General features: G+C 37.5%; 1 protein-coding gene across 2 annotated transcripts in view; it reads left to right on the top strand.

Moving 5' to 3' along the window:
• Nucleotides 1-22,248, top strand: part of GABRG3 (gamma-aminobutyric acid type A receptor subunit gamma3) — a 337,250-nt gene that overhangs the window by 5,578 nt on the left and 309,424 nt on the right. For both annotated transcript variants that reach the window (XM_032201704.1, XM_032201711.1), the window contains exon 3: nucleotides 12,091-12,158. In XM_032201704.1, coding sequence (XP_032057595.1) covers nucleotides 12,091-12,158 — 68 coding nt within the window. The remainder of the gene's footprint in view (nucleotides 1-12,090; nucleotides 12,159-22,248) is intronic.

The raw sequence follows: 22,248 nt of genomic DNA, 5'->3' as shown, positions 1-22,248 counted from the left end.
TATGTCCAGGTACTTTCTGGCACTGCACAGGCATACTGTGAGTGCCCACTTGCCGCACTCTGGGCACCAAGTAATTCAGTAATCACATCACCTCCAGGCCAGGAGTATATTCATCAGTGAGTGGACCCTTGTAAACAGACCCTCAGCCGCTCTCCTTCCTCCTATCCCACCCAGCCCATCTAAAGTACTGTAAAGAGTCTATAGGTCAATGCTAATATACCAGGCCAGGGCTTGCATTTTTCTTTTTGGCAGTGCTTTTTGTTTGTTTTGTTTCTTATCCTCCCTTATGTTTGGCCTTGGTTTTCATGTAATTGAATGTTGGTCAGAACACGTGCTCAAATCTGTGTTCAGCTGGTGGTGCTGGGCAGTACAGGCATCACGTTCAAGCTTTCAAGCCAGGATTTTAAAGGAAGGATTGAACAGAACAAGGATCAGGCAGAGTAGTTACGCTGTGAAGGGTATCAGAAATATGACAACTTAAACACGTGTAGGTAAAAGGAGCCTTCAGACTTCAGAAACAAAGTGTTCTACCAGTAGGGGCATGTCTGACTGCATCCCCTGTGGCCACACACTTCATAGAGTTCTTGTCTCTGTAACTATCAAAACTTGTGCGGGTTTTCATTTTAATGGTAGCATCTGGTGGTTTTCCAGCATATCACAGAACGTGCATGTCTCTTGGAACTGGGGGGAAAAACAAAAAAAGGAAAAAGGAAGAGAAGAGAAAGCACCTCACACTGAAGAGCTTATGCTAGTGTACTGATTAAAGAAGTGTTTTATGGAGACAAAGCATCTTAGCATCATTTCTATCCACTTTTTACCAGGTACAATTATAGGGCTGAGAATCACGGCTCTGTTGCATGGTCTGAAAGGAACCAGTCCCAGGTAACAAGTAAATCCACTCTGAACTGTGAAGGTCTTAAAATCTCTTCCTTAGGCAGGTATTCCAGAGTATGTTTTAAAGTCCTTCGAAGTGAAGACCCATTCACAGAATATACAATATTTTCTAAGCATGTGGAGTGATTTTTTTTTTTATTTTTTTTTCCTGACATCACACTGAATTAACTCCTGCCATTTAGTAGGATACAAGTTCTGGCCTTGAAATTTTACTCTCTCTTTATCAAATAAAACAAGAACAGAAATAATAGACAAATCAACAGGCCACAGAGTAGAATGATTATGATGATTACATCTAGAAAAATCTCAGTCTTAATGTATTTCATTAATATCCCGGCTTTTTTGCCATTGCTCTTTTTTTTTTTTTTTGATTAACTGATTCAAAATCTAAGTTCTGTGTTTTTTTATTTTATTTATTTTATTTTATTATTTTTAAGAAAACTCAAACCACAAGAAAATTAAATAGCCCATGGCAAAGAAAACTAAACTTCAGTTTACTTTAATGAAGCCTTCCTTCTCACCTTCCATAAAGAACAGCCTAGTGCACAATGGAGTCCTAGAAAATAAAAACTAGCTTTATTGCACTACATTGTTTAGCACTTACTTTCCATATGGAATTTAAATTGTCTTAAATATGGAAAAAAAAAATGTAACAGTGTATTCCTCCAAAGTAAACGTTTCACCCAATTTACAAGGTGGGTCATCACATTCCCTGAGTAAGCTTTATGTGTGAGAGATATTAGTAACTTTTTTTTTTTTCTTTTGTTTTGAAACTCACCTAACCCATAAAAAAGGTTACTATGTGAGAGGTTTTGGAATTTAGTAGGGAGAGGAAAAAAAACTCACCCTAAACTGATATTGGGACACAGTACTCATTTGGAGCACGAAGAGCATTATATGTCTCAAGAATTGACTTTTGGTAGCTAGTTTGCTTACCTCAGGAAGAAGACTTTATTTCATCTTGTTTTCTAAGAAGCAATAACTAATGTGCAAAATTTAAGTCATGACAAGGCAGTAGTAATATTAATGTTAATTCATAAGCTGAGCTGAACTCTGAGCTTCCTTTTTAATATCAACTTGCTGCTGTGGAAGAAAACACGTTATTTCTCCAGTACTTTGTAGAGAACACAATCATTCCCTAAGCATCTTTAGCAAGCAGTTACCTCAGCACTCTAATTTCAGTGCAAAGGGTATTCTTAAACACACCCTGCAGTCTGACCAAGTGCTCTCCAGCCTTCCTGCAATTACCTGCGCTTTTTCCCAGCTCCTGAAATACCTCTCCCAGAACACAACAGGACTAGAACATGGAGTTACAGATGCTTGCCAGGTATAAACAGCCAGAACTGCTGTCCATTACCTTTCCCCATGGTGTTCCTAATGCAAGAAAGTGGAGTTAGGAAATTGATAAATTTCTGGTTTAGCATTTAAAAAAAAAAAAAAAAGCCTAAAAAAGCCCAACATTGTAGATGTTATTTCCCCTGCATTTCAGGCTGCTGCAATGATCTTTGCAATTATTTATGATCTGCCAGGGAAAGTTTAATACTTTCAATTAGCCTCTATTTCAGAGACTGAGGCAAAATAGTGCTGCTAAGAAAAAAAACAACTAGAGGGGACTACTAGAGTGTACTCAAACTACCCAGGGCAAGGCAATTGAAAGTAGAGTGTGATCGTAAGTGTTAGCAATGAAGCTTAAAAAAAAAAAAAAAGATAAAAAAAACAAATCAAGGAATATAAAGTTACAAGACAGAACTTCTTGTGCCTTAGAGTTACTTAGCTGACATCAAGTCAGACCTGAGGCAAGAACATTATGGGAGAGACAAAACAACTATGAATAATATTGATTTTAATGATATTATTCACTAAAGGGTAGAAAAGAGCAGTAGGATGATTTGTATTGCATGTTTGCATCTTTGGTTTTTCAAATGTATCATTCTGTCGGGGAAAGATCTGAACTGCACGTGTTGAAGGTAGCATCATCAACTTGTGTTCTGTGGCAGTTTGACTGCCAATGCCTGCTTTTTCTTCCTTTTTTTTTTGACAAAACTGCAATAACTAAGATTCCTCTGTGATCCTTTATGTCATCCCTATAGCCTCTATTGGTCCCCTGTATTTATTGTCTATTTACAAGCTCAAATGAATTCACTTTAAAGTGTATGCTTATTTATTTATATTTATGCCCAGCCACATAAACCTATTTTAATGCCTTTTTGTCTTCTGACTCCACAGATTCTGTCTGTATGGAGTGTCAATCTGGTTTTCTTTGCTCCTAAAGTATTTTTGTTAGCCAATTTTGTCAAGACCAGAGTAGTCTCACAAACAGCTGTGCAACTTTCAGTGCCTTGCATAGGTTTGTAAAGGCTTAGGAAGTAGAAATAGGTGGGCTCATTTTTGTTGACAAACAGTAGAGTAAATTCTGTCCGACATGCATTTACTGTGCTGGCCAGGCAGGGTTTAATAGCAGTTCTCTTTTCAGGCTGATGAAAGTTTTCTCTGTAGCTGATTTAAGCAGTTTCTCAGTGCATGCCAGGAGCAGATCTGTTGGGTGAGTGGGCACAACTTTTATTCTGTTGCTTTTTAAAGAAGATGTGCATTTTCAAGCACACGCTTAATGAAAACCTTGAGTTCTGAGGCTGCAGTAGAACCTTTCTTCTCTCTGACCTGCCTTCCCGGCGGGCCTTGCAGAAATGCACCCTAAAGTGCACCACAGGCTATTACCGCTGTGGCTGTCAAGTTATTTTTGCTAGCTGCTGATTGCCACACCTGATATTCTTTAAATTAGCTCCAGCAAGGCTTCCCTATATGTGGTGACAGGGGGTTGCTTATTGCCTCCCAGATCAAAATATTTCCTATATCATTGCACAGAGAAAGCTGTAAACTGTCATGCAAGGCAAAATTACTACTTTCTGGTGTAAGGCTCCTTTTGTGCTAGCTTATGAGAGACAGTGTCAGAGTGCTTAGGAAGTAGGGAGAGAGATAGCTGTCATTTAAGGACTGATTATAGACAGTTCTACGTGGAGGTCTCAGCAGTGGTTAAAGGTACTACAAAATGGGAAGGAGAGAGAGAGGAACTTGTTTGTGTTATGCTAGCTCTCAGGAAGGAAGAGTCATAGTCCTGGTTTCTAGTATTGATCACCACAGAAGACTGTGGAGACTAGTTCAGTTTAGGTTTATATGGGAGGCTATATGGTTTATAGGGAAGGTTTATAGGTTATATAAAATAAGTTAGGAATGCTGTGGTCAAGACTCAGATAAGAATTGGCTGAATCTAGTGAGAGCTCAGGAGGTAAAAAAGAGCATAAGAAAAAAAATCAGAAATGTTTTGATTTTTATTGATACTAAGGAAAGTGGATTGTCCTTATCCAGAAAACTTTTGTTCTGGTTCAGTTACCAAACTGGAAATCCATTAGCTGCCTGTTTCCACGGGTAATACAGTAAATATGAAACTTATTTTGGTGCCAGTTATTTCCTATGCTTTATGTAAAAGCACACCTATATGAGGAATGTTCCTGAGAAAAGGGTTGCTATTCAGTACAAGTAAGAGCAATCTCTGTTCTGTGTGGGAGGGTAGAAGGGATTTCTCAGTTGCTTGCAGGAGTTTTAATTCTGCAGCATCTTTAGTAATTGACACTTCGTTCTGCAAACTTTGCCACAAACACTTCTCAAATATTAGTAACAAGGCTAATAAATAATGGATAAACTGCTCTATGGCTACTCCAAAGCCCAAGCTTTAGATTTTGAAATCTGCAGTCCAAGTCTGTTTTAAAATGTGACATAAAAAGGTGCTTGTTGCACCTAATCCTACTCTGGTGACAGTGTAGTGACAGTACATCAAACATAGCTTCATTCAAAATCTAGCATGAGAACATACCTGATTAGCATAGGCTGTTGACAATTAACTTTTTTCACGCATACATTCTGCTTTTCTAAGATCCTAACCATGGAGCTGAGCAAAGGGGAATTTGTGAGTTTGATTGCTGACCTGGTTTGGTTCACAGCTTTTCAGCTGTCAAGGGGAAAAACTGTACTTTTTACTCCTCCTCCTCTTGGGTAGAACTCTTACAGGACATACTCGAAGGATAATTAGAGAAGTTTTATTCTAATGTAGTGACCCTGCAGCCTTCAAATGTAATGTTTCTGCTTAAATAGAAAAAAAGAATGTGGCTTATTGTTATTTAGCATTTTTGTTTGCCTTTTTTTTTTTTAGAACACCTGGTTTAAATCAATTCTGAAAAGCAAAATTTTAATTGAAGCTGACAATGTTTCAACATATAGAAATATTTCAGTATTCAAACATTGTGTTTTTCTGAAACTAATCTAATAACGGAACCCAAGTAATACAGTTCTTTGCAGATAAGACTGCTCTTTTGTCTCATTTCTCAGGAGCCACTTGTACCTTAGCAGTAGTTAAGTCTTGCATGTAGTCTATTGGATTGACAGAGACATACTGGGTTTGTTTTTGAGAAAGAGACATTTTAACTGAGTACTTAACAGCAAGGTCCCTTAGATTAAAACATGATCTGTGTGAATGTAAATAATTCATTTATTCAGATAACTTATTCAGAGTCTTGTTTCCTGGCAGTGATTACTTGTTGAAATGACTTGATACACACTCAGACCGAGTCTTAAGAGGCATTGTTGGTAGGGAAGTTTAGTTAACAATTAATATTTGCCAAACTCTTTAGCTAAACTGTCAGACCCAAAATTATATATAGCAGCTTCTAGTTCTTTTCTTTTCCATAGATTCACCTAAGGAATCAGAGTTGAGGCAGGGAAAGCAGCATATAGTTTCAGGAAGCCATAGATCGAAAGTTAGGCAAAAGTCAGGAAAAGTCTGAGATACCCATTACACGTCCCCTTTTATCTCTCTCTTTATTTTTGTGGTTACCTAGACTATGCTGGCTCTTCAAAATGCAGAAATATATTTACAGGTGTTTTTTTATTTTTGGTTTTATCAAAGATGCTTTCTGGGCAGATATTTGTAAATTTGGCAGATGTACAGTGCTACATTTCTCACTTCAAGGTTGTAGCACAAAGCAGAAGATTTTTCTGTCATCTTTAAGGAAGGAGAATTTTCTGCACATATTATTTGAAAACATTGTTGTTCTCTTTTGCAATTGTATAGTTTTCCTGTAACTAGTGTTATTCATCCAGACCTTGTTTGCTAGCTTGCCAGACTTTGCAGGAACAAATTTAATTGTTGTTGGGTCTTATGGTACCACATAGGAACTACCCACCATGAATATAAATAAAGCCATAATGGAAACTTCAGGGAGTCATAGTAAAACCAGCCTAACCATGTAAGGGCTACAGTTTTCATTGCCAAACACCACAATACCATAAAAATCACAGCTTGTGCATTGGGGAAAGATAAATGAAAGATGAAAGTGCTAATGACTGATTGATGCTGATAGTGAAAGTAGAATAAAAGTGATAAAAGATTCATAGTTGGTGGAGGGAGTCTTTTTATGTGTATGCTGTCATTCACAGTCCTGGATAGAAAGGCAACAGAACCTAGCACGTGAATATTATCATGTTCAAAAGACTCTATTCTCATCCTGGTACTGCGTTCATTCACATTGTCTTTCAAGTCTACACACAATTTTTAATCTTCATTCTGATTTTCATTTGCAGTTCCCTTTCGGTAGTTTGTTTTTAAATCATGGGGGTGACTGTTTTGTCAGAGTTTACTTGGCTGTAGCAAGTGAAGGACTTGTTCGAGCCCATTCTCTGCTGTGCTGAAAAAATGGCTCCTTAATTTCCCCCCCACCCCACTGACCCATTAACCTTTTTTTTTTTTTTTTTTTTCAAGTGTGGTAATTTGTCCTAAAATACAGAAGTTTTAGCTGACTACAACTCTCTCTGCGAAGGGACTTGTTAGCAATAGCAGTTTGTTTTACAGGAACAAAAAAGTAATTAGATGTCACCTGTAAGGTCATGTAGGAAAATATTAATAGTCATCACCACTAATGGAAAGTAAACAATAACACAATAATCACAACTACTACAGTTACCAATAACTGTCTAAAGATTTATTACTGCTTTTCTGCAGTTTAAAAATAGCAATTTATGTGCAAATGAGATAATGTAAAATATAATTGCAGGGTAATTTCAAGGACTATTTCATTACCATAAGACCAATCTTGTAAATCTTTCGTGTTCAGAAAACTTTTTTGATCAGGAGCCTTGTGGAACTTTGAGTTTAGGGTCTGCGTATTTCATGAACAGGTTATGTGCCTTCTAAAAATCTACTGCTAATTGCTTTGCTTCTATAAATAAGTGTATATTGATCCATAAGATTTTTACTACCAGTATATTGATTAAAAAAAGCGCAATTTAGATTTGAGAGTTGCTTGAGCAATGTAAAAAAGGTTAAACCTCTACAAAAATGAATTTTATTTTAAAATTTATGAGAGCCCAGACAGTTCTATTCATGCTTAAATGAGCTTTCCAATAAAAATATTTATAGACATTAAACTTTTAAAAATAATTCTAAATATTTATGATTTGTGCAGAATCATAAATGCTATTTGGACAGACTTCAAATGTGGAGGAAGCTTTCTGTAGGAAGAAAGCAAAATCGGTCTCATTCATGAAATAAGCGTCAGTTCTGAATAGCAGATATCCACCAAAATGTAGAAGGATTTTAAAAGGACAGGATGATTTAAAATACAAAATAAGCACATTAAAATGTTGGGAACTTATTGAAGATTTTTTCACTAAAAGATGTGTGAATTTATTCAACAAACCCTTTTTCATTTCCTCACAAATCTTTTAAAATTATCTTTCTGATTTACCTGCCCAGTTTTTTACACACTAGATCTGCTTCCATGTGTCCAGGAGTAAAATCTACTTGGATTTTAATGAGATTCAAGTTCTGGCACTGTTTATTTCACCAATGTATATCTAAGAGAGGACTACACAAAATCGATTGTTTCTGTATTTTGTAGTTGTGTGAACACACCTGACCTAGCTTTCGGCTTACTGGCCAAGTGTTCACCTGGCTTCTTTACTGAGCTTTGCAGACAGTGCTGAACTCACAACTCCTGTGTCTAGATTTCTCTTAAACTGTCTGAAGTTTGTAGACAAATTTCACTTGGATGTTTTTGCAATGCGATAGTCACAAGACTGACCAGAATATAAACACTCATCTGTCTCAAAGACATGACATTTGGATCAGATGGGGACTACTAGCTAAATATTCATGTGACCTCTAGTTTTGTTTGCAGATATTTTGATTGGCTTGATAAGTCCCCTTCTCGATTAAAACCAACATGTTTGAAGATGTAATGATGGTGATAAACAGTTAGCTAACCTTAGATAGCACTGTGTAGCAGCATAACACTAGTTACTTGGATGTGCTTACACTGTCTTTCAGGGAAACCTAACCACCATATATTAAAAACTGTATCAAAGAACTTTGAGAAGGTTGGTACATTTGTCGACAACCTTTAGTTGCTCTCCTGTATAGAATCATAGAATCATTAAGGTTGGAAAAGACCTTCAAGATCACATGGTCCAACCATCATGCGAGTACCAATGTCACCCACTAAACCATGTCCTTAAGCACCACGTCCAGTATGTGATATATACATGGTTCTGTCAGTAATTTTTCTGGGTTTCTGACAGCTCTTTTGAATGATTTTGGGTTGCTGCCGATATCAAAATAGTCCTAAAGCTGAGGATCCATTTGTAATCTCACTGCCACTTTTAGTGAGGTACTAACACTTCTGTTGCTTGAGCAACGAGACTGTGCAAGAAGAAAGGTTCCATCTGCTTGCAGCTCATCATCTCCACACAGGGCCTAGTCAGTCCTTGAACTGAGTGTTCACAACTGTATGTAGTACATAGAAAAACAGAGCAGGCCTTGGAACAATTGATAGTGTGATTATTTCTGTCTTTCCTTGCATCACAGTTTATTTTTGAAGACTGGTAGAGGAAGAGTTCTTTCTAAACAGAAGACATGATAACTTTCAGACCTGGTTATTTTCTTTTTCATAGTGCATTTTGAATAAAGTAATCTTAAAATCTTTGCCCCATCGTAGTTGGTATTCTGAATTAAAATCTTGTGTAAGGACTCTAAAACTCATACGTGATGGTTCTCCCAGGTATATGTTTATATCCATGAAAGACCACATGCAACAAGAAATTTACTTTTTTGCCTTTTCTTTCAAAACCTGAACACATACCTACCATACAATTCTATTTGATGCCTCTGCCTAGGAAAACAAAATATCACTCAAAGAAACTTCCAGTCTGTTTGGCTGTTGTAGGAATATAGTATCTTATATAGATTTATTATTATTTTTATTATTATTATTAATTTTAATTTTAATTTCTCTGGGACTTTATGAAGCTAGAAGATGACTTTGTTTGACATAAGAAATGGCTGCTGTTTAGTTTTCTTCTGCTTCAAGATTAGACTTTTGCTGTGCATAAGACCAAATACTCTTTAGCATCTATGAAAACAATGCTTCATTTTTATTTTTATTTTTATTTTTACTTTTATTTCTTTTTCACCAGGAGGGAATTTGGCCCAGCACATTCAGGAGAAATTATTATCTCATAACCTATTTATATATTTAACTGCAGTGATTAAAAAAAAATGGATTCTAAGCACTGTGTTCTGGTCCTGAACTTTGTCCCTGATCCTCCCAAGATCCAATTGCATGCTGATGTGCATCACTAAGTCTAATCTTGTTAATGTTCATAGAATCACAGAATCATAAAATATCCTGAGTTGGAAGGGACTCACAAGGATTGAGCCCAGCTCCTTGCTCCACACAGCACCACTCCAAAATCAGACCCTATATCTGAGAGTGCTGTCCAAATGCTTCTTGAACTCTGGCAGGCTTGGTGCTGTGACCACTTTCCTGGGGAGCCTGTTTCAGTGTCCAACCACCCTCTTGATGAAGAACCTTTCCCTAACCCCCAGCCTGACCCTCCCCTGTCCCAGCTCCATGCCGTTCCCTCAGGCCCTGTCGCTGTCCCCAGAGAGCAGAGCTCAGCGCCTGCCCCTCTGCTCCCCTCGTGAGGGAGCTGCAGGCCGCCATGAGGCCTCCCCTCAGCCTGCTCTGCTCTGGGCTGAACAAACCAAGGGACCTTGGCTGCTCCTCATACGTCTTGCTCTCCAGACCCTTCACTATCTTTGTAGTCTTCTTTTGGACACTGTAATAGTTCTGTGCCCTTCTTGTATTGTGGCACCCAAACCTGCACACAGAAATTGAGGTGAGGCCACACTAGTGCAGAGAGGAAAAAGCTCAGAGCGAGTGTTTACCAGAACTCCTTGGTGTTGACCTTCCATCTGGATCAAAGCCTTTTATTCCATGTATGTTATCTTGCTAGCTGTAGTTCCCTGCTATTACCAATTTCTACGTAATGACATTTATTACTGCGTTTTGAGGCGAGTCTCATTACCAGAAGCTGCTAGACTCCTATTTAGTTATTAGCTGGGTACAATTAGAGTTGCATTAATCAGTTGTGCTTGTTCAGCTGAGTTCAGTTTTTCTTTTGCTGAAGGGAAGATCTGAATTTATAAGCCACTACTGCAGACAATTTGAAACCATGACCTTAAATGAGGTCCCAGATGCTCTGACCACATACAGTTCAAGAAGTGTGCACTGCTTCACGAATTACAGAGAATGATTATCATCTTTGACCACTATCTGTACACATCTTAATGTCTTTTTTGCAACATTAGATCTGGTCTTCATGAGGAGAGAAGTACATTACAAAGTGTTAAATGATGAGACAGCCTGCCTTGCCTATTTTTTTTTTCTGAACCATGTAACTTTTCAGGTTCTTAAAATTCCTCAGCATCTCATTGTTTGAAATCTGGGGGATAGGGCAAAAATTATTTGTTTTTGCATGCAGAGATTCTTTTCTGTCTTCAGCTTTGTGTTGGGTGGCTTCTTAAACTTCAAATTAGCTGTTACCCTCCTGAGCTTCCCTTGCAACTGTGGTTTTTAACTGTTCCTTACTTCTCCACTCAGGAGCTTGCCTGAGGAAGGCTCTCTTGAGTTTTGGTTAGCTGATGTACCTGCAAGCCCAGGTGGTTTAAGGTTTAGTACAAAAAAGTCCAGAGTTCACCATAGTTGGATAGAAGTGTTAGTTCCTCAACTTCAGTGGTTTGTATTGCTCTCTGGAGATTTTTTAAAGACCATGGAAAAGGGAAAGTGCCTCTGGGAGAACAGAGGCTGTTGGCCTATTAGGGACAGGTTTGTATCAATTATGGCCATGCAGGTTAGAACATGATATATGTTTATTTGGTTTTGAAGTAACTAACTATTGAGACAAGTAATACACCAGTTCAGATCTCAGCATAGAAGTTAATGTATATCCTGCAGAATCCGAAGGAAGACAGTACAGGTAAAAACCATGCTTCTTTATGGAAGAGTGACATTATTTTAGAGTTATGCTACATTACCTGGAAGAGCTATCTGAATAATGTTCAGCAGGTATGATGACACTGAACATGCTGAAAGAAAGATAGATCCTAGATGCCTAAGCTAAAGAAAGGATATCTGGCCTACCTGTTGTCTTTGAATTAAACTCTGGAAGTCTGAAAACATGGAAGTTCTTGTGAGAAACTAGTATAAACTAAACCAAATCAAATTCAAATGCTTTAGATGAATGAGTGCAAAGGCAACGTGAGTTGAAGGGAATGAGTCTAAATTGAAAGGAGGAAAGTTGCTCAGGTTTAGTAAAATTGATTTTATAGTTATTTAATCTAAGGATAAAATCAGGACTGATGAGATGAGAAAATCTGAAAAAAAATAATAATAATAATAATAAAAATATATATATATATATATTGGTGTGGAAGAAACATCCTTTAAACTACCTGGATGTTGAGGAAATGGAAAAAAGATACACATTGCATTTTTTTTAGTTTCATGTCAGTCAACTTAAGTTTTGACTTTGAGCTACTCTACTTATCAATAAAATTTTCTGTAACAAATTGCTGCTGAGATAAATGAGGATCATGATGATGAAGTGCTGTAAGTTGTGGCAATTTGTAGTGGTGGGGAGGAAAAGAACCTTGTCTTCCTTAAAGATACATAATCCTTATTTCTCAGTAGCTCCTGATTTTATCTGAAGAATAAACCTTATGGATATTGGGGAGGAAACTGTTTGAAGTGATTACTTATGTTTGCTGCAAAATAATATTAAGTGATTTTTTTTTTTTTTTCTCCACAGTAAAACCAACAGTTATTGATGTTGATATTTATGTCAACAGCATTGGTCCTGTATCATCAATAAATATGGTAAGCGACTTGCTAACAAAGATTTTTATCTGGACTGTTGGTCTTGGCATCAATACTAGCTTTTGAAAAAGATAATAAATAACACTGGCATAAGTTGTTTTGATTGCTGTTTTAGTTCTGTTTTCAGCTGTAGCTCTGTTTTTTCAGATAACTCTTTTATGTCTCTTCAAGAGGAGAACAAACCTTCAAGCAGTATCATGTTCTGTGTTGTCTCCCATAAAATGCGGGTAGATTTTGAATGGTAAAATAGCAGTCAGGGAAAAATAAATATAAAACAAATCTACTGTCAAGAAAATTCTTGATTGCTGTTTCAAGAGTTGGTTGAATATATGGAATTTTATAACATGGAGTTAGTAACTTGATAACATGGAATAATACCATGTATTATCAGTATATTTGTTTGAAATTCATCATCCTTTCAGTGGTTATTTTTCTTTCACTGAGTTATCAACAATCTTTAGCCTTACAGTATAATTTTGAAGAAGTTATCCATATCTGTATTGCATGTGTAAAGGCAGGTAAAATAGTAAAATAGTTTGTGTGATACTGTGACAATAATGAACCTATTGAATAGTAATGGTTGGTCAGCTGTTGTGGTCTTCTTACTTCCAGGATGTTCCTCAGTTCTGCAACAAAACATACAAGTTAGAAAGCAAGCTGAATATTTGTTTAGCTGTAGAGGTATAGGTTGCTGTGACTACTTATGTGACTGTGGGTTTGAATTCAGTGCAATAACCTCCATTGTAAACTAGGTTGATTTTATCTTACAATTCTGAAAAGTAGAATCTGAAAAAGAAAAATACTTGTTAATGTCTTAATTTACTTATTAGTGAAGATGTTATACTAACTCATCACAGCAGGGTCTTTCTTGTGTTCACGTTGACATTCAAAGGCTGGTGGGTACTATGGTGATATATGAATCTAATAAGTGTACTGTATGTATGGCTTGTGGTTTTGGAACAAATGCTTCTGAATTTGAAAGCTGGTCATTTAGCCCAAGTGTTTGTTATTGTCTATGTATAAAGGAGGATGCAAAGTATTGCAACGTGTTAAACACTGGTTGGGGGAAGACTCCTCCTGCCTCTGACAATGGGAAATCTGACAAGTAAAGACAGAACAAATTATGTGCTAGGAACAACTTGGGCACATATTCAAAGACTCTGAAATGTATTGGTCATATTTCTTTACGTGAAGCACCGAATACCAAGCAATGGGTGTACCTGCTCCATTTCTTGAACTCATAAATAGTTAATTATCTTACCCTTCCCCAACTGTGTACCAAAATGAGTTCTCTAGGGAATGATTTAATGGAAGATTTGTTCTGTTTATGGCTTGCATTAACATGGGTACTCTGTTCAAAAAGAATAGGAACTATAGAGAGGATATATATTTACTTGTTTGCCTCACTGAATTACCTTCTAAATAAAATACTATGGTGATGGAAAATAAATTGAAATATTATTTAAGACAGCATTTAATAGGAACTTCTTCAGGTGGGAAGATGGAAAAAATATTAATAAAAACAACTAGTGGTTCTTGGAAGCTGGTTATGTCACAGTCAAAACATGACTAGTTTATTTATCCCTTAACTTTGAGTTTAAGGTGTCTTACGGTGCGAAGATGGAAAAATGCAACAAAATGTCAATTAAAGGAATGTGCACTGTATCTCTTTGATAGTGGATGTTCTTATTGGGATGGTCAATAAGAATATGGTGTAGGGATATTTTTTGTTTACAGATGGAAAAAAAATAGCATAGTCTGTAAGGACAAGAAGGTAAATACAATAATGATGAATGAAAAGTCAGAATATAAAATGTAGGTACCTGAAGTTTTAAGTCTCAAAACTCAAGTCTGCTTAAAGCTGTATTTATATTGAATAGAAATGTATAGATGATCATATAAATGGTCAGAGTTTCATATATGTTTGTGGACAGTATGTCCCACTGAAACTGAATCTGAACTAGCTAAGCACTTTTGAGGTTTACTTCTATTGTCAAACCTAATTATAGATGTAGGAGCTTAACATAAAGCACACAAATGTAGCAAACCTTTGTCCAGAGGCTCCATTTCTGCTTTCTGACTTTGGAGTTTGTCCGGACTTACATGAGAGAGCAGAAATGAGCTTGTAGTTTAAAAATTACAACAAATACGGGAAATTCTCTTTAAAAACCTACAAATTATGGTTCTGTATGATGACTGGTCTCATCAGTGGCAGAACTACTCTGGGGAGCTACGCTTGCCCTTACTTATACTACAATGTCAACTGTTTGGCTACAGCAAACAGTGGCTCTGTGATGCTCTACTGGGAAAAAAAAAAAAAAAGCACAAAACGTTTCTTTTGAAATTAAAAAATCAAAAATTATTTTCACTTATTTATTTATTAATTATATAAGTGTTTCAGATAGCCCGTGAAACACTGGAACATGAATACACAAAGAGCTGAACAGAAACATTAGCAGGTAATTATGGGCAGCAGAAGAAGAGAAAGGAAGGGACTGTATAACTGAGCTCTCAAAGAGAGAGGAATTGTGTACAGAATTCAGATCAGTATTCTAGGGAGAAAAAAAAAAAAAAAGAGAGAGAAACTACATATAGACCTCCCTCTATATTTCTCAGCAGGACAGGAACTTTTAGCTTTTCTCCCCTAAATTGTTATTAAAAGTTGAGCTATTCTGTCAAGGTAACTCAGCAAGATGGCAGTTGATTGAGCAAAAAGAAAGATGATTGCATTGATTTCCATCTCCTCTGTTTCAAGAGTGAGATCATCAACATGTACAAGGAGGACTTCCCTGCTGTGTACTTCCAAACTTAGCCCTTAGCTCTATCACATTTTTCTTAATCTGCAATACTTCTGAGGGAAAATCATGGGGAGTTTCTCTAGAGGTCAAACTCTGCAGGTGTATTTTCTTATCAGTTTTGATCAGCACTTTTCATCCTGTGGGTGAAACCTTGAAAGTAAAATTATTTTCTTAAAGTTGTCTATTCAGTGGGTGTTCAACCGAATGTTCAAGCCAATTTCATAGACCAGACATTTTTAGGTGTCAGTAACTTTGTGTAATCATGATTTGACTTGAGTATGAATATTAACTTCTCATTGTTTCTTTAACAGTCATGGAAAAGACAGTAGCTGCCAGATCCTTGCCTACAGCAAAGATAGCCTTGGATAAATTGTATGTGAATACTTATGGCCCTGAGAAAAAAGAAATCCTCTTAGAATGAGGTTGGAAGTGCCACAGGGAAAAGAAATGTTAGGAATTGCTTTAAAAAGGCTTTCAATCAAGGCAAAGGTAATGCTCTCTGTGCCAAAGTTGGCATAGTCCACACGACAGGTTTTTGTTGCTTTCCCTAAAGGCTTTAACAGTGATTCACTCCCTGGTTGCTTTCAAAAATATCTTTTTAGAATCTCAAGATCCCCAGAAAAAAAACAAAACAAAACAAAAAAAACAACCAGGTGATTGTAGGAAGTTAGTGTATGTACTCTTCTATTAGAGACTCATCGTTATAACCTCTTTATGATGACAATAGAAACTTATTTTCTGAGTCTACAGTAGTTACTTTTCCTTCGCCTGTGACATGAAAGATTTCTCTGAGGCGTAGTCTAAGAATAAGATAGTATTAATTATCAAAAAATAGGCATTGTATAAGGATAAAGAAGTCAAAGCAAGCTGAATAATAAACTAGGATGTAGTCTCCACTGGCACTAGCTTTGAAGAAGGTTATTTCAGTGTTTGATGCCATGGTATGATGTTATGAAATGACAGAGGTGATTGTTAATAGACAAGGATTTTAAAATGTAAAACACTGAGATTTTAACCCCATTAAAATTTCTAGGTTTGCTTTTTTAAAAGATAAAAGCCATTCATCATATAAATACACTGTTATCTGTCCTTTATCGAAAAAAAAAAAAAAAAAAGGATGTAAGTTTAGGCTGATTTAAAAGAACCATAATCTGGTTGATTTTAAAGTAATTGACACATGGATGTTGAGAGCCAATTCAGATCTCCTCGTGCTTATATTATATCCCTTTATTCTGTTTTTTATCTCTTTACAGAGTGAGTTAAAAAAATCTGCTACTTGCCATTTCGTGTTATAATGTTATTGGAGACCCTGACTTGTGGGATGCAATATTCATATCTATCACAATAATTTACTTAAACCTTTTGACATTTAAAAGTGTTGTTATTTCTGTAATCATAATGAACATATTTCTACTGCTGTTAGGGATCTTCTAAGTGACTTTTTAAAATAAGTAAATTCATCTCAAATCTTGATTTTATTTTTCCCCACACTTTATATTTTAAAATAGGCATGTGAATTGAAGATTACTTCATTTTCATACCTTAATGTCTTTTTATTTTACACCATTCAAAATGGTGTCCAGGAAGCATATAATTTTATATTAAAATCCATGCTCCAGTTCTTGTCAACAATCTGATTCTTGTTAACAACCATAAGTGGTTTCTAAGTTGTTGTATAAAACTTAGATACTAATGTGGCTTCCCGCAGCTTTTTATTTTTTATTTTTTTATAGATAACTAGAAACGGTTTGTGTATAGAAGAACAGAAAAAGAAAAGAGACGATGTCAATATGCAAAGTGGGAATCAGATGTAAATGGTGGGGAAAAAAACGTCCTCTAGGAGCATTTTTGTTGAACAGAAATATAAACACACTGAGATTACATAGACTATTCAATCTCAGTAGCATCAAAGTGTGTGCTTCTGTGTCTGTGTGTGTACACCTACAGTCTTTTTTAACTGAGTAGATACAGGAACATGAGGCTGCAGCACAAGTTGGAGGTGAAGGAAAATGTTGATACCTCTGTGGTTTTAGCAACCAGAATCTCATTGTACTGCAGCTGTACAGGAAATATATTGAAGAAGCACCATGAGAAACAAGCTCAGAAACTGTACTTACCTGTTCATAAAACTATTAATTGCTTATCTGCTGGATATATGCTGATTTCTTTATTCTCAGGTAATCTGAAAATGTAATTCATAGAGTGTTTCTCTGGTGTGTTTCATCACTTCATTCTTTTCTGTCCATGCTCTCACCTATATCATACATCTTTATGGATGCTGCCTTTTGTTCTGTTCAGTATTGTAGAATAAAGGCAATCTTTACTCTCTTTTGCCCCCTAATGTGTTGATAGACTTCTTTGAACTTCAGTTTCAAAGTCGCCACATGCTCATTTTGCTTCTCTACTAGACATGATAGGCATTAAAAGAATAGTCTTGATGTGGAGACTAGTCTAAAATAATTTTCAGAGTTTATGATTAAGTCTGAATTTCTTGCATAATTTTAGCATGTATTCCTATTTAGTGATAATTAAAACTATTATTGGAGCATCTACAACTATAGAAACATAACTAAAGCGAATTTAAACCCACGTTTCATCTGTTTTCTACCCCACTGTGAAGCCCCCAATATTTGCTTTACAGGCTTCTTTTTTAGCTTTTCAAAGATCATGCAGAACACTATTTGAGCACAGGCATAATACACTGGTATTCATTGTGAACTTGGAGTGTAATTTTTAAAGAATCACAGAATGGTTTGGGTTGGAAGGGACCTTAAGGACTATTTATTTCCAACCCCCCTGCCATGGGCAGGGACACCTCCCACTAGTCCAGGTTGCTCCAAGCACCATCCAGACTGGCCTTGAACACCTCCAGGGATGGGGGGCATGGGGGGCAGCTATAGCTTCTCTGGGCAACCTGTTCCAGTGCCCCACCACCCCCAGAGTGAAGAATTTTCTCCTAACATCTAATCTAAATCTCCCTTTTTTTTTTTTTTTTCAGTTTAAAACCATTTCCCCTTGTCCTGTCATTGTCTGCCTGTGTAAAAAAATTGCTCTCCATCTTTTCTAGAATCCCTCTTTAAGTACTGAAATAATGTCCTCCTCTTCTCCAGGCTGAATAACCCCAGCTTTTTCAGCCTGTCTTCACAGGGGCAGTGCTCCAGCCCTCTGATCATAAAATCATTAAGGTTGGAAAAAATCTCCAACTCTGGTCCAACTGCCCCCTATCACAAATAGTAACCACTAAATCATCTTGGTGGCCTTCCTCTGGACGCTTTTTAACTTGTGCTAGGGACCCCACACCTGGCTGCAGTACTCCAAGTACTGCCTCACACGGGCAGAGCAGAGGGGCACAATCACCTCCCTCACCCTGCTGGCCTCTCTGTTGATGCAACCCAGGATGCAGTTGGCCTTCTGGGCTGCAAGCACACACTGCTGGCTCATGTCGAGCTTTTTGTCCACCAGAACCCCCAAGTCCTTTCTCTTCAAATCAAGTATCAATGAATTCTCCCAGTCTGTACTCATGTCTGGGATTGCCCTAACCCAGGTGCATCACCTGGCACCTGGATTTGATGAACCTCATTAGGTTTACTTGGGCCCACTTCTCTAAGTTGTCCAGGTCCCTTTGAATAGCATCTCTACTTTCTGTTGTATCAACTGCATCACTCAGCTTGTTGTTGTCTGCAAACTCGCTGAGGGTGTACTCAATCCCATTGTCTATGTCACTGATGAAGATATGAAACAGCACTGATACCAAGATGGACCCCTGAAGGACACCACTCGTCACTTGCCTCCACCTGGACACTGAGCCATTTAGCACAACTCTCTGGTTGCAACCATCCAGCCAATTCCTTATCTGCTGAATGGTCCACCCTTCAAATCTGTATCTCTCTGATTTAGATATAAAATATATCTTCTAACTATATCTCTCTGTCTGTGAATCTATTTGTAAAGCACTTGTCTAGGGGGAGATTTATTAATTATTTTTTTTAGAGGGGTGAGTTTTCTACCTGGTGAGTGTAGATCATCTCTAAAATAATGGAATGCCTCAGGATGTTTTTATTTTTCCTTTCAAATTTTAGAAGCCTCGTTTTTGCTCTGTAAGTTTCAGTTTGAGTGAGACTATTTATTTAGGAGGACTAAGATACTAATTGTATGCTTAAGCATTTTGCTAGATTACAGTCAAGTTACTATTCTTACTTCTTGAGCATGTTCATATATTGTCATAGAGCTTGGGTTACTCTAGAGAAAAAGGTATGAAATATAGAAAACTTCAAGGCTTCATGGATTTTTGCAGATAAATCAACTTCACCTCACATACAGACTCATTCTTGTTGATACAAGCTCTGGTAGTCAGTGCCTGGCTATGAAAATTTTTTTGGGAGGTAGCAGTAGTTGTAGGCTGAAACTTGAGTGTATTTATTACTCACATACCACCATGAAACTTGTGAGAGGCGAACATAGTCTCAGAAGTGAAACTTAAGAGTGGAAATGAGGAACCCGTAGGGAAAAAAATTACCGTGGATTTTATTTATTTATTTATACTTATATTTTACATATCACTTTGTTAGTTTCTGCTTGCATTCTCCTCTAGTGCCCTATTTTAAAATATGTAGCAGCTGATAAACACTTGGATAAAGGCCTTAAGCTGCCCTTATGTGAAGTGAAACGGGAAGGACTAGCACAATGTTCATATTCCTGTAATGCAGCTTATGTGTTGTAATATGTAGTTGTAAAATGTTTGTTGCTAGAATTTACTACATTGGCAGAAAATTCAGTTTGCTTATTGGATGAATTATAGTTACAGATGTTTCTGTCACAAGTCTTTGGTCATGGACTGATCTTCTCTTTGCTGCTCTGTCTTACAGAGTTCAAGCAGAACACTAAATACAGATGGCTTGGTCTTAGCGTTATCCTAAAAGGTGTTGTATTGGGTTTATGAGGCAAGGATTTGGTAGTGGGGGGCTGCAGGGGTGGCCTCTGTGAGCAGAGCCCAGCAGCTGCTCCAGGTCAGAGCAGAGCCAGCTCCAGCCGCCTCCAAAAGCTCCAGCCACTGGCCAGAGCTGAGCCAGGGAGCAATTCTGGGTGTGCCTCTGGGAGAGCAGAGTTAAGGAAGGGGAAAAAAAAAAAACCTGCTGGGCAACAAACTGGCAACAAACTGGCCCACAGGATGATCCCTCTGAGCACCAGGCAGCACTTCTGTGCTGTGCGGGTGAGGACCCCTGGCGCAGGCTGCTCAGAGAGGCTGTGGGGTTTCCTCCTTGGAGGCCTTCCAAAGCCACCTGGAGATGGGCCTGGGCAGCCTGCGCTGGGTGGCCCTGCTGGGGCAGGGCTGGGGCCTGGTGGCCTCCAGAAGGCCCTGACAGCCTCAGCCATTCTGTGATTCTTTTCCTGTAATTCTTACGATGAATAAAGCCCAGAAGAACTCTTATTTTTTTCTGCATGAGAACTTGCCATCAATCTAATTGGACATAATTTCCTTTATTGTTTCATTGCTGAGAAATAAGGTTCAGATAATTATATTTCATTTCCTTCCAAGCTTTCTGTGATCACAGTGTCCTTTGACTCTTCAGTACTTACAGAAATGCCTTTTCTGGTACAGACAAGGTATTTCTGCTGAGTGACTACAAAGAACTGAATAATAATAATAATAAAAAAGCTAGATTTCTGCAGTTACAAAAGTCTACAGACTTCTGGGGATATATTTGTATCTCAATACCTTCATGCTTTTGTTAACATCATACACTTTTCTCCTTACAAATCACTGTAGTCTTCACTTATTACTTTTATGATCTGGAGAAGAGACTTTTATGTGGTCAAAACTTGTGACAATTGCCAGGTTCTTTATATGTTTTCATAGGTTTCTTCCTTGAAGAAGATGTGAGATTCTTAAACTGAAGAAACTACTACCTCCCTTTCTGTGCTTACCACAAGGCTAGCTGTGTGTGCTGTGAGTTTATCTAGAAAATTATATTCCTTGGGAGACTTGGAAACTGTATCTTGCTATCTCTGAGTTGTTTGGTGTATTTTGCAAGAAGAGTGGGATTTTGAAAAGTGCTTAAGGAACTTAGTTATGTGCCTTTACCTGGGAGGTGTTAAATACATAGCAACAGTAATCTGTTGTAATTCTCATACATGTGGCTTGAGAAATTGAGGCCCATGTTCACAAAGGTAGGAAGGTGTCCCTCTTTTGTGCAGTGACTAGATACCATAAATTTTGATGGTACTTAAATACTTGTATCAACCTTTGTTCCATTGATATTTTCCTTGCATACATAGTGCACACTCAATTTAGGTGGGATTAGCAATTTAGAAGAAATCTGTAGAATTCTTGGTGCTTTCTGCTAAGCATTCTTCCATAGGAATTCTGGTCATAAAAGCAATATTGTAGTAGTAGGGTTGTTTTGATTTGAGGTATAGTAAAACAAGATTTGAAGGAGGGATATCAGGTTGGCTTTTATAAAGAAGGTAAATTTGGTAAAACAGAGAAGCTCTTGGTGCCACAGGAGATATCCAACACTGGTTTTGATGATACAGCAGCGATTTCATTTATTATAGTAAGGAGACTGATATCATTAATTCATTATGATGACAAGAGTTACAGTGATTAGTCTACTGCATATTCAAGTTGCTAAATGTTAACGTAAATCAGGTACCATTAAAAATTAAAGTTTTCCTCACCAACAAGCGTAGTCAGCAAGGATCGTTTGACCTCAAGGAGTAACCTTGAGAGGCATCCCTGCCCAAGGGGAGATCACTGCCATGCAGCTTGCTGCTTCAGCAAGGAGCTCTCCTTGTTAGCTCTCAGATTAGGCTTTCTCTGTCTGCTGTGTTTATAAGATAAAGTGATTGGCTTGTAGTCAAACTTAGAATTCTTATCATATTGCTCTTGACCTCCAATGTAATTTAGTTCCCCATAAGGGACTTGAATGGTCACCTGCTCTAGGGCCGTACCCCCTTTGTGCATGACCAAGGCTGTGAGCACTCACCAGCTGCTCTATTATTAATGAACTGTCCAGATTAGGGAATAATCACATTGAGGCCTACTGTGGTTAATAAGCCTGAGGAAGACTTATGTCAAGTTCAGGAGTTAGGTCACACTTGGTCATGCAGACATGTCATTATGTTTGACATAGACCTGGTGAATATTAAGCTGTTGCGTAATCTTCTTCTGTATTAATATTCGTCTGTGAAGCCAAAAGTTCTTGTGAAGACCGTATGGGAGAAACAGAACAAATGTGATGTGTCACAGTGAACTGCAACAGAGGGGGAAAGACAAAAATGGTGGGTACTAT

This window comes from Aythya fuligula, chromosome 1, assembly GCF_009819795.1.
Source record: "Aythya fuligula isolate bAytFul2 chromosome 1, bAytFul2.pri, whole genome shotgun sequence".
In the NCBI taxonomy this organism is placed as follows: domain Eukaryota; kingdom Metazoa; phylum Chordata; class Aves; order Anseriformes; family Anatidae; genus Aythya; species Aythya fuligula.
This window is presented reverse-complemented; position numbering and strand designations above follow the sequence as displayed.